The sequence below is a fragment of the Phoenix dactylifera genome, chromosome 14, assembly GCF_051530095.1.
Source record: "Phoenix dactylifera cultivar Ajwa chromosome 14, Ajwa_hap1_PhDact_Kaust_v1.1, whole genome shotgun sequence".
NCBI lineage: Eukaryota > Viridiplantae > Streptophyta > Magnoliopsida > Arecales > Arecaceae > Phoenix > Phoenix dactylifera.
In genome coordinates this window covers 21,161,646-21,177,215 of record NC_143203.1, presented here as the reverse complement: position 1 = coordinate 21,177,215, position 15,570 = coordinate 21,161,646, and the positions used below count along the sequence as shown (strand labels likewise).

Genomic DNA, 15,570 nt, shown 5'->3' with positions numbered 1-15,570 from the left:
AGATTTATTGAATTTATCTTGTGTAATCCTTCCCTCTATTTTACTTTGTAGAGCAGCAATTAAGGTAGATGAAGATATCTTGATACATCCTTGCATGATTTTGGACAGGCTCAGTCAGGGAGCTTCAGCCTGTTGGACTAAGCCGGGCTAACGTTTTGCAGTTCAATCGGAGCCACCATTGGCTCACAGAAAACTATGCTGATCTGGCCCCTGAGCCATGGCCCAAGAGGAGTGGTTATTAAAAAAAAATTGACAAAATAAGTTTGATATGTGCTAAGAAATCTCAAATAACCAATCTTTATTATTCTGAATGCAAGTCATCAACAGTTGCAAAGAGATCACCCTTTATTATCCATTTTTCGTTCCAGGAGTTCCCCAACCAAAATTTTCTTGTTTATGGGAACATGAGACCATCCAGCTAACAAAAATGTATCAAACTTCAGTAGAGCTTTTCTGCTATCAATAGAACACATGCTTGTGAAGTCATTGGAGCACTAGATATATTGAGATAGTTGGGAACAATGTGATACAAATTTTTCAAACATCATAAATGAAGATTTAGCATAAAGATGCTGGTAGATAGAGCTTGAAGCCTCGAATTCTAACATCATCTATCTTAATTAACAATTTGTATTTCAGATAGCTGCACTGAAATATACTATCTACAGATTCATCAAAAATGAAGCGCAGTAGAACCATCCTTCTCTAAGCAAACACAGGAGATCCTTCAAACATTTGCACTGAATTCTTTACAGCCTCAACATCAATGTCAATGAGCTTTCCTGTTTTTGATGATATAATTTGGCATCTCTTTTCTTCTGCATTGGGAACAAAAAGTTTCCCCTTCTCTTTAGAAGAAAACAATGCAATGCTGCAAACAGGACCAAAATAACATCTTAAGCCTGATGGAAGTAAATATCCGAGGTTTGCTACTCAAGAGCATGCAAAGTAATCAACAAACAATGAATATTTCGCACTATCTCGGGCATTTAATTAGAAATTGAACCTTGGCTTATCACGAGCATTTGCGAGTGGGATTGCTGCTGTGTTTGTGGCTACTACTCCGACCGAGTCATTGATGACAGCTGCCAGCTGATGCAGTGATTGAAATAGAAGAGATGAAAAATGTAGGTTCTAATGGGATTAATCTATCAAGAACAGAACACAGCTGTGGATACTAGAGTGAAAAGAAGAAAGACCTGGCCTGGTGTGGTGATGAATAAAATGTTTGAATCTTCTCCTACCGTTTCCTCTACATCTTCCCTCACTTTTTCATGTGGGATTACAAAAAGAGGCTCCACACCCCTGTTTCCATACTCAAGAAAGATATATCATGCATAGCAAAAACTTTTAATTGCCATAAATTCATTAGAACCAAGGCCTATGATTTGATTTCATCTTTATAGCTGCATTAATTACTTAATGACTATTAGTGTAACAAATATAATTATTTTCCAGGTTAACTTTTTTTATAAGCTGGCCTTACTAGTTCCTACCAATTAAGCACCTAATGTACACATGTTCTGCCTGTTGATCTTGAACCCAGATTTTTATCTGCTAAATTTGATTTCACTAGAATGGTAAAAACACGACAAGGTGATCCAAAATTGTAAAAATGCAAACTTCACCGAAAATATCCAAAAAAAATTAAATACCTGAAAAGATACAGTCTTGTGTGATAATATAAGGTTTTTTTCTTATCTCTCTTAAGTTCACTCAATTTCAAAATTCTTGGTCATTCTGTTACTGTGCTTGGCTATGCATACCTTATCTCCTTCACTATTTCAGACCACAGTTGGAGAGGTAGCAAACTATCTTTGTCCCCCCTTGATTGCATTGAAGCCACAGAATCAGTCTCTATTCCATGGATAACTATATATTTCCCTTTCTCCACACCAGCCTTTTTATATCTTTCTTCTACATAAGCCTTGAGCTTCTTCGAAACCGAAACCCTCAGTGGAGGCACAGGATGCCTTGGGATGTTACGAGCTGGTCTCCCCAACCATTCCTCCATCTGATGGTACCTGTATTATATTATCATTAATATGCAGCAGAATTAGAATACGAAATCTGATTTTCTCCATCTGATTTATTTTACAAGTCATGCAAGATGGTGCAATTAAATTGTCATAACTAGAGCTGCATGAAATGGAGAGCTTCAGATGAATTGTTCAACATAGCAAACATGTTGAACAATGGAATCATAAAGGAAGACAACAAACAATTAGAAAACTCAAAGGCTCCAATGAATAAGGTATAGCTAATGATGGTCTCACATGTTATATCCACCCTCCGAGAGGTTCATCCCTGGTGAGGTGAATGTCTCTGTTAGAAGCAATCCTGCACCAGCTGCATTCACATTAGGATAGACATAGCTTACTTTGTCTCGAGCTGATGTCAAGAACAAAAATGCCGCATGACCGAGCCCCGCAAGCTTCGTCGATAAAATCAGATCATAATACCTATTCTGCCAGCAGGAAGAGTGAAAGAGAAGGGAAAAAACATTGAAAACTGCACATAGATCAGTTAAAGCAAAGCCATCTAGCCACCACAAAGAACGTAGTAAGGTCTCATAAGATGATGAAGCTAGAAAAGGCTGAATTAAGAAGAATAACAATGCGACCTTAAGCATGCCGATCATGTCGGCGTACTCGTCTGGCTCGGGGAAATCAACGTCAGGATCATAAGCATTGGCCAATCTCACATTCTTGTTCAACTCGTAGGTCTGCTTCCCCCTCGGCGATGCGACGACATCGATCAGGACGCCCGGGTACCGATCCTTGATAAGTTGGATGGCGGGGAAGAAGAGGAGGTTCTCATAAACCCCTCCTGAGATGACGCAGCAGCACCTCCGGACATCCCCCCGCACCTTGGAGGCGAGGGAGGCGAGCTCCACGTTGAACCCAGCTGGGAACTTGAGGAAGCCATATGGGTTTCCGGGGTCGTCGGGTGGCCTCGGGTCCTCTTCCTGCTTGCCATCAGCGAAGAGGGAGGTGTACTCTGCGCCTGGGTCCTCGCCGTCGTCGAAGGGGTCGAGCCACGGGTTCTTCTTCTTGGTGAAGGTGGCGAAGGTAAGCCTATTTGGATGGGGAGGTTTGCGGGGTGGGGTAAAGAGGGAGTTTGAGAGGTGGGTTGGTGGGATTGGAGGGCGAGAGGGGAGGAAGGAAGAGAGGGATTTGGGAAGGAGATGAGGTGAAGCCATGGGAGGGAGCTTGGTGACCGTTGAAAGAAGTAGGCTTCAGATTTGAATGTGTGGAGGAGGTGGGATAAAGCATTCTCACATCTCCTTCGCTGATTTGATGGGAAACTTTGCATGAAAAGAGTGGGGTCCGAACTTTGTATTTTATTCGGCAATCATTTCTTGAGTTTATTACTCGGTTTGTGCCTTCTGTTGCACTGCTTGTTGTGATGCCATCTCGCATGGGCATGGATTGCAACTTTGAGTTGGTCTACTATTGTTCTCTAATTAAGTGTATATTTGTGGGGAATTTTCCCTGTTTGGGAGTTTGTTCAGTGTTATTTGTGGTTCAATGTTGAGTTGCTGACTTGTTGCCTGAGGTGCCAAACTAGTGTGGTTGAAATATTTCCTCAGGGTTGGTACCAAGGAGCTGAGTTGCACTCTACTTAGTTTCTTACCCATAGTTATTTGAGTTTATTGCGGTATGTTAGAACTCAAATTGGATAATCATGGGGTAGTTTGTGAAATTGATCGTAGGGTTATCTTGTATTACGAATCAAAATATAACCAATTCCCTTGCAAGATTAAGTGATAACAGAGAAGAACACTAAGCAGACAAGTCTATTAATTTAGAGGATGGTTGTCGTCCGACAACAAGTAATAATACGATTCACACTTGGGCTATCTCTATGAATGTTCCTTGGTTTGATGGTATTGATCCAACAAAATGAATTTATAAATTTTCTGCTTCCACTAAATTCTCTCAAACCAGTGGTTGATGACTACTTCATGTTATCCTTCCTATTATTAGGATCGATTGTTGTATATTGTTTGTATTGAAATGCATTGGCTCGATGTTTGATAGTTTGCACAGGTATGTATAGTATTTGTATACATTGAGTTGTGATATAGTGTAACAGGAAGAGATCTGTATTAAAAGCTCCTTCCATTCTAGCATCATAGAGGTAGTAATGTAATCTAATATGCAACAAAGTAGCTCATATCTACGGTTTCTCTCTTCCTCTCCTTTTCAAACCACTTCTAGGCCCATCCCCAAGCCCCTCTTTTCTGCTACTGTATCCCTGATTCTGAACTAGGGTTAGGGTTGTGTCCTCCCCCGCCCTTTCATTCCTTTAGTGTTTGGGGCAGCGATAAAGTTCGAACCATTTTTTATTGCCTAGAGAAATTCTGCCATTGATATTTTTGATTTTTTATAAATGAGGAATAGTGATGGAAATATATGTATCCGCGATTCGTTTGTTAACCGAGAATCGTGCGAGAAGGCCGTTTGCATTTTGCTTCTTACTGTGAAAATAAAGCTGACAAAGAACCAATTTTGTACCTTCAAAATACTCCTCCAAACCATCGATGCTCTTCCATAGTTTTTTTTTAATTGCTGGTTTGGAGGTTTGCTCCTAATTTGCAGATTTTGTATGAGCATATTTCACGGCATATAATTTCTCTTAATATTCCCCACCATCACTTCATTAGTAAACATTTGTTGAAAATAGTTAGGTTGATAATTCGTAACCCTTCCAGACTTTTTGGGCGACATACCTACTCCTAACTAACTAAATAATAACTATTCACAAATAGCTTGCTTCTCCTCCATCAAAATCTTCTTCTCTTTCTTTCTATCTTTCTTATTGCTTCTAATGGAATACACAATACATACCTCCAATATGTTGGCAATGCCCTAATCACCATGTTAATCAATGTTAATCTACTTGCTAGGGTCAAGATTTCACCCTTCAAACCGGCCAACCTTTTTTTCCTCCAAGAAATCATATCGAAATTAGCTGGCTCTAGATATGGTTATTGGCAGGACGAGACTATCTCTCACTCTTTTTTTTTTTTAAAAAAGGGAAAGAGTACTTTTAAATGGCCTTAACAAGACCATAAATTAGAAAGTCCCATGCAATCAATTTGTAGTAACAAAGATTACTCTGGATGTACATCATTATTTGAGGAAATATCATAATTAATATCTCTGCTTGCCAACAAATCCATATAGAAATTGGCCTCTTCGAATACATGAACTGTGACAAAGAAATCCAAAGATGTAGATAGATGGGGGATATCAAGAAGAAGACTTAATGGTGTAGGAGTCTTCCCACTGGTCCAATTAATGACACTACCAGAGTCACCTTCAAGCAAGATACTTTTGCATTGTAGAGTGAAAGTTGCAACCATAAACCCTTCCCATGCTTGGTGCTCTTAGCTCAATCATAGGGACAAATATAGCTGAAAATCTCTTGGTACTAGCATAGATAAGATGGCCATGATGATCTCCAATGAGAAATCTAGTAGCACCTTGATTACCTCTAAGGAAGCCATTAAAGTCGATCTTCAAAGTTCCAAGGGGTGGGGGTACCCAACAAACCTGCACAAGAGAGAAAAATGAGCTACTAGAGTTGTACGTGATCCAATACCTGGAAGGATTGAAGCAAGAAATAACTAATATCTCCATTCAGGAAAAATGCTCTCCAATTTTATGATCAAACATTTTCTGGAGATGGGGATTCCCATTTCAAATAGCATTCATCACCTACCTCGACCTCCGATCAAAATAGCCATGATCTTATGGAATGAGCTGGTTCTAGCCGGTGATCTCATTTTTGGGGAGCTCCTCCGATGGGCAGAGGGCTTATCTCTTCGAGGAGAGCCTTTCCCATTCCGCCTCGGCAGCTTCTCCCACCTCCAAGCTTCCTCAAGGTCAATTTTGATGGGTCAGTGCTGGATGGAGGCACAAAGGGTGGAGCGGGTTTCGTCATCAGGAACCCGAACTTCAGGATTGTGGCAGCGGGAGGCTGTCAGTTATTTGACTGCACGGTTTCTGGTGTGGAGCTGAGAACTGCCTGGGCAGATCTTCGACACGCTCAGCGTATGCTCTTAGCTAGTTCAGTCATCTTGGAGGGTGACTCGGCTACGGTCATCAGCTGGATCCAGAAGATCCGAGGGTCGTTGTTGCTGACCATTCCTTGATTCACGGTATTTGGATGATGATGATGAGGGACAGAGGGGTTGTCCAGGTGAAACATGTGTTTAGAGAAGCCAACGAGGTTGCGGATTGGGTGGCCACGTACGTTGCTAACCATGCCAGTAGCATCCTGTGGGTGAGGGATGGAGAGCTGCCTCGGAAGTTCTGTGATATTTTGTTTTCTGATTTTATTGGGTGCATCCATACACGTGTTGTATGAATCACCCGATCTAGCAAAAAAAAAAAAAAAAACATAGCCATGATGATTCCATGAGTTTTGATTTGGTCTACCTAGGAGTCTAGGTTCTACTAGGTTCTACCTAGATTGGATAGGGTGGGTATTAGCAATAGTCGACCATCCAATTCTCCAGTGGTTCAGACATATTGTTAATTGAATGGCCACAAGAATAGTGTTATGAATCAAAATACAACCAATTCTCTTGCGAGATTAAGTTATCATAGAGAGAAACACAAAGCAGACAATTCTATTAAGAGTAAAAGAGCCATTCATACTTGGGCAATCTCTTTCCTGGAGTGCATTTGCTCCATGTATGAGCAGTATTTGTATGTATGGATTGATATGTAATGCAGGGTAACAGGAAGAGAGCTCTATCGAAAGCTCTTCCCATTTTGCACCAATTATGGGGGTAGCAAGGTAATTTAACATGCAACAAAATATCTCGGACCCTCTTCCTCTCCTTTTCAACCGCGTCTCAGTCCCAACTCCCATCCCAAACCCCTCTTTTCTGGTGCTCGATCCCTGATTCTAATCTAGGGTTAGGGTTGTCTCCTCCCCCGCCCTTATCCACTCCCTCTCTTTCCCTATCCCTCCCTACTCTCTAGGGTTAGGGTTTCCGCTCCTAGAGCTTGTCTCCTTCTTTACCCTCCTATTATCTTACCCAAGGCTAGGGCTAGGGTTGTTTGTTCTCTTCTCTTTCCTAGGGTTCGTGTCTCATCTCGTCTCCCTTCTTTCCCCTTCTTCCAAGATGATGCAACCCGCCGGAGGAATGGTGCAGCCGCCGATGGTCCCGCCCCCGATGGCCCAGCAGCACCAGATGCCGCCGCAGCAGCAGGCGGCGCCGCCGCCGCAGCAGCAGTGGGCGATGATGCCGCCGCCGCAGTACCCCCAGGCCCAACCGCAGCCCATGTGGAACCAGCAGCCCTCCCAGATCCCTCCGCCGGTGCAGCCGCCGCCGCAGCTCCAGCCCCCGCCCCAGTACCCGGTCCCGACCCCCGTCCCGGCCGTTGCGCCTTCCCCAGTGACAGTCGCGGCGCCCCAGCCAGCCTCCGGTGACGAGATCCGCACTCTCTGGATGGGCGACCTGCAGTACTGGATGGACGAGAGCTACGTCCACGGCTGCTTCGCTCACACTGGAGAGGTGACACTCCATCAGTTCTCTTTTTACCTTATCGCTGTCATCTGTGATTCTTGTGTTAAATATATGCCTGTAGTCGTCAATAAATTTACGTCTTTTTTATTGGCGTCTTTATATGGATTTCTGATGCGAAATTAGTGTACGTTGATTATTTCATGGTATTTACCATCTGATCATTGTTCTGGTTAGTGAGATACATATTTCTTAGTATAATTCGTTGCGTAAACTGGGTAAAAAGGTTTAGATATTGCAATACTGTTTTATCTGTGAGATTGTGATAACGAATTGGAAAGGAGATTGCTTCATGCCTATGTTTACGTCTTTTCATGGGCGTGTGTGCATGTTTTCTGTTGAGTTCAAAAGCTAAGGATGCTATGCGAGGTTGGGTTCCTGTTCTTTGGTTCAAGAATTTTAGAAATACTCCTTGGAGATTTCTGTATGTTTGTTTTATAAAAGAATTATGCTTCCTTGAGAATGGTATTTTTGAAGATTGGATTGCTTGATTTCAAAAAAAAAGCAATCTGGTTCTAGATCTCATCTCTCTTAAATCTCGGTTCATGCACTTGAATTCAGATGATATGCTTCTCTAGCTAGTAATTGTTTAGACCCCTGTTATTTTATTGCTGCACACTGTAAAGTCATAAACACTTGTAGGGCGTATAGAAAATGATTCCATGATGATCCCTAGGAGAAGGCTTTTGCACATGGACTTAGGAAGGCTTTATGCCAAAGAAATTGAGGGTTTGAAAAGATTATTTGTTTACTACCAGAAAAGTTACTTTAAGAGATTTAGGCCTCTCTTTAGAAAGGGGAAAGAGTAAAAGGAAAGAAAAAACTATGAATTCTTTATATCCTAGTCGATGTTATTTGGCAGGAGGTGCAAAAATTGTGAATGAAGGGTTGCTTTGAAATATTAAGGGATGACCAGTGTGATGTGCCAACAAGAAGTTCTGAAAGAAAATAATGGAGAATTTTAATTCTTAATTATAGATTCATAGGGTAGGTGATGCTTAGATCTTGCTTCAGGATTTAGATAGTAGGCTACGGAAAGCTTTAAGGAGCATCCATATTTTATGGTTAAAATATAGGCAGTTAGAATTAATGATGGGGAATGATGAGGGAAGCAGAAGAAAGGTAGATGAAAGAGGAAAGGAAAAATATATCTTAGGAAGTAAGAGAGCTACACAAAGGAATAGTTTGGCATCCTAAATTAGTTTCCTCTAATAGATGAACTACTCTTCTGAGCAATAAAAAGTCCACAACCTTATTCTACGTTCCTCTAATAAGTTTTCTCTAATAGCTGAGCTGTTGTTCATTTTCATTTTTTATGTTGCTTTCAGAAATTTATTCTAATATAAATTTTCCCATTTGATCCGTTTATCTTTTTATTTTTCTAATATCTATTCACTTTTATATGGTTTCCTTTGTTCGTTTATTTACTCCAATATATGATGGAATTGTTAAGATAAATAGAAACAATTTTGGCCACTCTTGTATACCAGCTGTGTGTTATTTATTTTTTCCTTCTATTATTTGAGCAAGTGCTTTGCCTCTCTTCTGTGCTCATTAAGATGACAATTTATGTCCGAATGTACTAAGTATATGAGATTGTTGTTGGTCATGGTCGTATGTGATTGCAGAACTTGTAGAATGAAAAGTATTTTAATTTTCTCGAGATATATGTAATCTTCCAAACATTTTGATTGCGTACTTTTTTTACGAATGAGTTTGTTTCTTCAACTTGTTCCATGGCTATTCAACATTGCAGGTTGTTTCAGTTAAACTCATCCGCGACAAGCTGACTGGGCAATTGCAAGGTTATGGTTTTATCGAGTTTGCAAACCGTGCTTCTGCAGAACGAGTTCTTCAGACATATAATGGACAAATGATGCCTAATGTAGAGCAAGTTTTCCGATTGAACTGGGCTAGTGCTGGAGAGAAACGTGATGATACTCCTGATTATACAATATTTGTTGGGGATTTAGCTGCAGATGTTACAGACTATATATTACAAGAGACATTCAGGAGTCACTATTCCTCTGTCAAAGGGGCAAAAGTTGTAACAGACAGAATTACTGGACGGTCAAAGGGCTATGGTTTTGTGAGGTTTGGGGATGTAAATGAACAAACACGTGCCATGGCTGAAATGAATGGGATGTTCTGTTCGACAAGGCCTATGCGGATTGGTCCTGCCACGTCCAAGAAAACTATGGGAGTTCAACCAAAAGGTAGGCAAAGACACTTTTTTTTTCACTTTTATTATAACACATTTCTTCCTATGTCATTAATTGGAGACTGTTTTGCAGGAACTAGTAACAATTTGTTCACTTACTGATGTGAATCATTGAGGCATTATTCAATTCAATGTTCATATATCCTGTATTTACATTTGGAGTAATCCTTTGAATGTTTAGTTCTTAGATTTTCATAGAGCGGAATCTACTACCTTAGCTTGTTTTATTTCCCAGTCATACACTTCAAGATAAGCGGCATGCACAAAGTCATTTCCTTCCTATCATTTCCTTTGTGAATTGGGCTAATTTAATGCAGTTGTGAGTAATAAAACTTAAAAAAAACTTATAAAAACTCATGTTGTCTCGAAGCAGGATGCCAAGAGGCTCTCTTCATTTAGGGGCCTGGAACTGAATTCAGCTGAGATGCATATCTTCTTTAGTGCGTGGCCTCGGTTAGGTCAGTGTTATTGTTTATGTCATAATTTTGTTGTTAGCTATTTCGTGGCAACCAATGCTGCTCATTCTTCTTAAACATTTGAGTTCGTTACATTTTTAGTGCTTCTATACTTTCAATTCTTTGTGTCAGTTCCTTAGAATTAAAGAGTTGTCTGCTCCTCATTTCATCTCCTTTTCCCAGTTTGTTACATTTAAAGAGCTCCCAGCCAAGTTATATTTTTTCCAATTTCAATCTCCTTCTAAGTTTTGAATTAATTCATTTGAGATGCTGCTCTGGATCTTTTAGAAAATTCCTTTGCATTACTCTGTATCTGTGCAGGAAACTGTTTCCTTTGGGGTTTTTGATAGTTGATTGGGGTTCGTGTTTTAGGTTTTGGTTTTATGGGAGCTCCTCTTCAAGATTGATGATCGATTTTATGTCGCCTCCAGAGTGACTGATATGCGATATTTAGCCCTTTTTAATTGGTGTCATGTTTATGCATTCCTTTATGAATTTTTTGTTTTCATGATCTTTCAACTAGCAGTCTCATTATTTGTGTTGACTGTACTAAGTCTTGTTCCATGGGACTGGACAAAGTTATTTTTGATGATCTATATGCATCTACCCCATCTTTTATTCAGCTCTCTATATGAAGCTTTGTACGTCTTTAGACGGAATGACTATACAATAGCTGATAAATTAAGCCTGTTGGGCACCCATGCAAAGATGAGGAACTTATCTAGCATGTGCCCTGGATGATAGCATGATCGAATGCTTTCAGCATCATTTGAGTTGAAGGCTAACTTCAGGTTACACCTGATTTGCTCGTAGCTTCTTATTCAGATTACAGTAATATTGCAAAATATTGCCCTACATTACCTGCATTCTTTCTCATGCTGGTTTATCTTTATTTGCTTCTCAAGGCTAATGAAGGCGGAAGAAAAAATTTTGTTATGCTGTAAATTGATATTTTAAGATGAAGAAAAGATGTTCCATAGAGAAGTGCCATTGTCCTTCATCTTTATTGTTTGACCCCACCATATGATGTAAAAGATCACGGTCTTTTTGTTTTGTTGTTTTTGATGTAGAGCCTGTATGACTTGCATGATAATAATGACACTGTTGAAATTCTTCATTGTAATTGATCTTCACATAGTGGGTGATCCGGTTTACTCATGATTGTTCTAGCGAAAACTCTTCTTGATCTATGAGTATTTAATTGCCTTAATCTATTATTAAGAATGAATTAATTTTATTTGTTTTGAACCAAGCTGTTCTCCCAGTTATAGTCTATATCTTTTTGCAGCAACTAAATTTGACTATTGTTGGTTTTAGAACTACTTTTGCGGCTTCTGACACAGAATAAAAGAAATCAGCTAACCTTGAAAGTTCTGTAACTTCTCATCCAAACTGTTGAGAACAGATGGTACTATACTTTTGGGAATTGGATACATTCATCTCCCGGTGAATGATATTCAAGCCTGCATTTTAAGGTAATGCAGTGCTCTATTGAGTACTTCTCCCTTATATGGATAATGGTTGTTTGCCTTGCATCTGCAAAAGTTACCCACATGCCATTGACGAATACATTTTTTGTATCAGATGGGCAAAATGTTACTCATTTGTTTAAAACTTAGAAGGTTGCACACTCTTGGAGCCTGTGTAATATTCAAATAGTCTTTGTGATTGCTGAATGGTGGAGAGATCTAAATCTAACCCGAGAACATCAGTGTTTTAAATGGCTATGCAGGCAGTCAAGCACTGTGTTGTGCATGTGTCATGTGGGCTGTATTTTGTGGACATATGTAGTTAGTTTTTAAATATCTAAAAATAAATAAAATACATGAAAAAAATGATAGTAGCCATATCTTTTTCACCCAAAAAAAAAAGTAATAGTAATATTAATAATACCATCTAATAACTTACTAATTAGTACATAATTCTTGATAGAAATAATTATAACATAGTTAACATATTGTTGTTATTAATATATACACATCCAACCAAACCATTAACTAGCCGGTTTAGCATGGGCTTGTGTAAGAGTGATCATATATATGGTAGCCCATAGACAGCTGCATAATGATAATCCTGCTGCATAATGATAATCCAGCTGCATAAGCATCAACATAGTGCTAAGCAAACCGCCTTTTCAGGTGGCATGTGGCTCAACTATATATAGTAGCTGCATATAAGGACCACGGTGCAGTCAAGGGACCTCCTGTGCATATGCTGCTGCATATGTCCTCATGCACCACATTTTAACACACTAGGGAGTAGGGAGCATATATCTTAGTGGCGATATGTGATAAGGTTTTATGAGCGGAGAAGGTTTGGTGTGTATTATTCTCTTCATATCTTAGTAATGAGTTGATCCAGCTGTTTATATCATTCTCTTCATAGGCGGAGAGGATTTTATGAGTGGTTTGGTGTGTATCCCCAGCAATTTTCTTTTTCAGCATAAACAGGGAATCTCATCTCTAAGAACGAACTTACGGGTAAATTATCACAGGTGCAAAGTGATTTGCTGCTATCTTCAAATTTTATGGCCTATGGTATTGTATTTGGTTGCATTTGTGTTAATGGAATCATCAAACTAAAGTAGCATCTGGTGGCTCTTATATTTGAAATTTTTTGCTTTTTCTTTATTTTTGACCTCTCTATAATGAAGGATGCCCAGTATGTAACTCGGATCTTCTGCATCTGTTACACTTTTTTTATTTGTGGTACAATCTATTACACCTTTTGGAAGCAGACTGTATACTGAACCCATCAGGTGCGATTAGATTCTACCTCTACTTTTTCTCTGAGAGTCTTACGGTAGGCATTTTTCTTATATTGTTTCTGCAGCTTCTTTTCAATCTGCTACTGGAACTCAGTCCGAGAATGATCCAAATAATACAACCGTGCGTACTTTTTGCTATTTTTTATGCGATAACAGCGACTTATTCCCTGTATTCTGATAAGCTTCCATGCTGGGTGCAGATTTTTGTTGGTGGGCTGGATTCAAATGTTACTGAAGAAGTTTTGCGGCAGGTTTTTAGCCCATATGGCGAGTTGGTCCATGTAAAGATACCTGTTGGCAAGCATTGTGGGTTCGTCCAATTTGCTAACAGGTTTGCAATATTCAAATTTGACCCAACTTCATGCTAGAAGTATCAGAACTGCTTGTTTTACGTTTTAATATATTCTATGATACTTCTCAGGCCATGTGCAGAGGAGGCCCTGCTAATGCTGCAGGGAACTCAGTTGGGGGGGCAAAATATACGGCTCTCATGGGGTCGAAGTCCTACTAACAAACAGGTTAAGTGTTACTCACCTCACCTCCAAGCATATTTGTTTTGGTTCCAGTAAATCTAGCTGGTTTTAAAACATGTCTTGCGGATGTTTTCAGCCACAACCGGACCCCAACCAATGGAATGGTAGCTATTATGGCTATGGACAAGGCTATGAAGCGTACAATTATGCCCAACCACCCCAAGATCCTAACATGTATGCTTATGGAGCCTATCCAGGGTACGGGAACTATCAGCAACAGCAGGTAACGGCGCTCCTTGCTGCCTACTTTCCTGACCTTTTTTATATGACTGTATTTTGAATGTTGTCTTAATGCATATTGTCTTTTCCTGCTTAATTCTTTTGTGATGCCTTATCTGGGCTTCTATCAAGTATGCATGCCACCCCCTTTAGAAAGCGTGGTCCTGTGCATCCTAGACAGGCTCATGCACGTCCATGCGCTGCAGGCACATGCAAATGTGCGTGCCCCCACCGGCAGCAGCACACCCATTTCAGAATCATGGTTTAATGCTTCCTAGGCATTAATTGATCAGGAATGCCATCTCAATGTTTTAGAATTGCATTTCATGATATCTATAGGAACTGAATATCTGTTTTCCTTCCCTGATTTTTTCCGAGAGTGATGTCCTCGTATGTCATGATAGCACCTGCACTATGTTTGGTTCGTAAGAGTCAAAAAAAAATTCAGAATGGTTATTGGAAGTTGAAGATCAGAACTGCCATTCTGATTCTGTTATTTAGGCAGGAAATGAAGGGATGCATGGAAAAGGAAGGCCATTTTCTGGTTGTCATTCACTAACGAACAAAACCAAATTGACGGCCCTTATAATTCTTGAAGGGGTGCCGTATATACATATACATATATATATATACATATGCATATACATATATATACACATATACATATACATATATATACACATACACATATACATATACACACACACACACACACACACACACACACACACACACACACACACACACATATATATATACTTATCCTTTATTGCATCCTTGTCTATATGATTGTTTTTTATGTTTTGGCACATGTTGGAGCTAACCAATTCATATCTGGATTTTGCAGTGAACTTTCAGAGACATGAAGCTGAGTTCCGATCTGGATGTTAGCGATGGTAGCAATTGGATAAGTTTTTCTTCGACCCGGATGGTTGGTATTTGCAATTTATGAGGTTTCTCATATACAAATGCGACCGATTCGGTTCTTTTGTTTCATCTTTCAACTTTGTAATGCTGGCTGAATCTTTGGGATCTTTTGTTAGTGGAACGACTATGCATTCGGCGTTGTGATGACTGCTTTGTTGAAGTTTAGATGGGAATATATGCTTTGCTGTGTATGACTATTTCTTATTTTGAACTATGATATAGAATCTGTGTGATCTTTGATGCTTAGTCTGTTTTGTGGAGAGAAAATAGGGTTCTCTCTCCCTTCTTCGGTTTGAAATTTAAACCGCTCTCTCTCTCCTCTGTGGATGGTTGATGGATTGAAGGGCGGTGGTGGAAGGCGAGAGAAAATCGGGTTCTCTCTCCCTTCTTCGGTTTGAAATTTAAACCGCTCTCTCTCTCTCTCTCCCTTGTGGCTACATTTAGGGAGGGGGCGGTGGAAATAGGGTTCTCTCCCTTTTTCTCTTTTATACTTTTATGTTTCCTTTGCCATGTTTTATTTCATATGCACTGAATATTTTCTCCCTCTCTTCTACTCGTATAGTCGTATTCTTTGATGACATGGTGGTGAGGGTTAGAAATTCGCCATCTCGCTCTTGCCTTTTCCGGGCTTTTGGTGGCCTTTGCTGCAAATCCAGTAAAGATGGCTGTTCTTGTAAGATGTAAGTGCTTGTTCTTGCAACATTTTTTTAGTTCTCTTTGGTTAATCCTTTTTCTTCCATAAATGGAGCTGTAAAGAAATTCAGTGTCATCAGAAATAAGTGAACCATATTTAGATTTAAACTATGCGATCTTCAATTTTAAAAATCTAACCTTCAATTAAATTATCAGTTTGGAGCATGTTTCCTTGCAAGTTCGTTCATTTTTTGTTGAGTCTAGGACTT

General features: G+C 39.7%; 2 protein-coding genes across 2 annotated transcripts; one reads left to right on the top strand and one right to left on the bottom strand.

The window, feature by feature from the left end:
* Positions 1–478: 478 nt before the first annotated feature.
* On the bottom strand, positions 479–3,265 carry PNSB1 (NDH-dependent cyclic electron flow 1). The gene is made up of 6 exons (XM_039132235.3): positions 2,624–3,265; positions 2,277–2,467; positions 1,767–2,024; positions 1,200–1,305; positions 1,007–1,092; positions 479–871 (listed from the first exon to the last, which is right to left on the bottom strand). The coding sequence occupies exons 1-6, from the start codon at positions 3,200–3,202 to the stop codon at positions 706–708; spliced, it is 1,386 nt and encodes a 461-aa protein (XP_038988163.2). The 5' UTR covers positions 3,203–3,265; the 3' UTR covers positions 479–705.
* Positions 3,266–6,866: 3,601 nt separating this feature from the next.
* Positions 6,867–14,914, top strand: LOC103719322 (RNA-binding protein L). Its single transcript, XM_008808519.6, has 7 exons — positions 6,867–7,537; positions 9,303–9,762; positions 13,055–13,110; positions 13,190–13,320; positions 13,411–13,507; positions 13,599–13,745; positions 14,589–14,914. The coding sequence occupies exons 1-7, from the start codon at positions 7,145–7,147 to the stop codon at positions 14,589–14,591; spliced, it is 1,287 nt and encodes a 428-aa protein (XP_008806741.2). The 5' UTR covers positions 6,867–7,144; the 3' UTR covers positions 14,592–14,914.
* Positions 14,915–15,570: the final 656 nt, after the last annotated feature.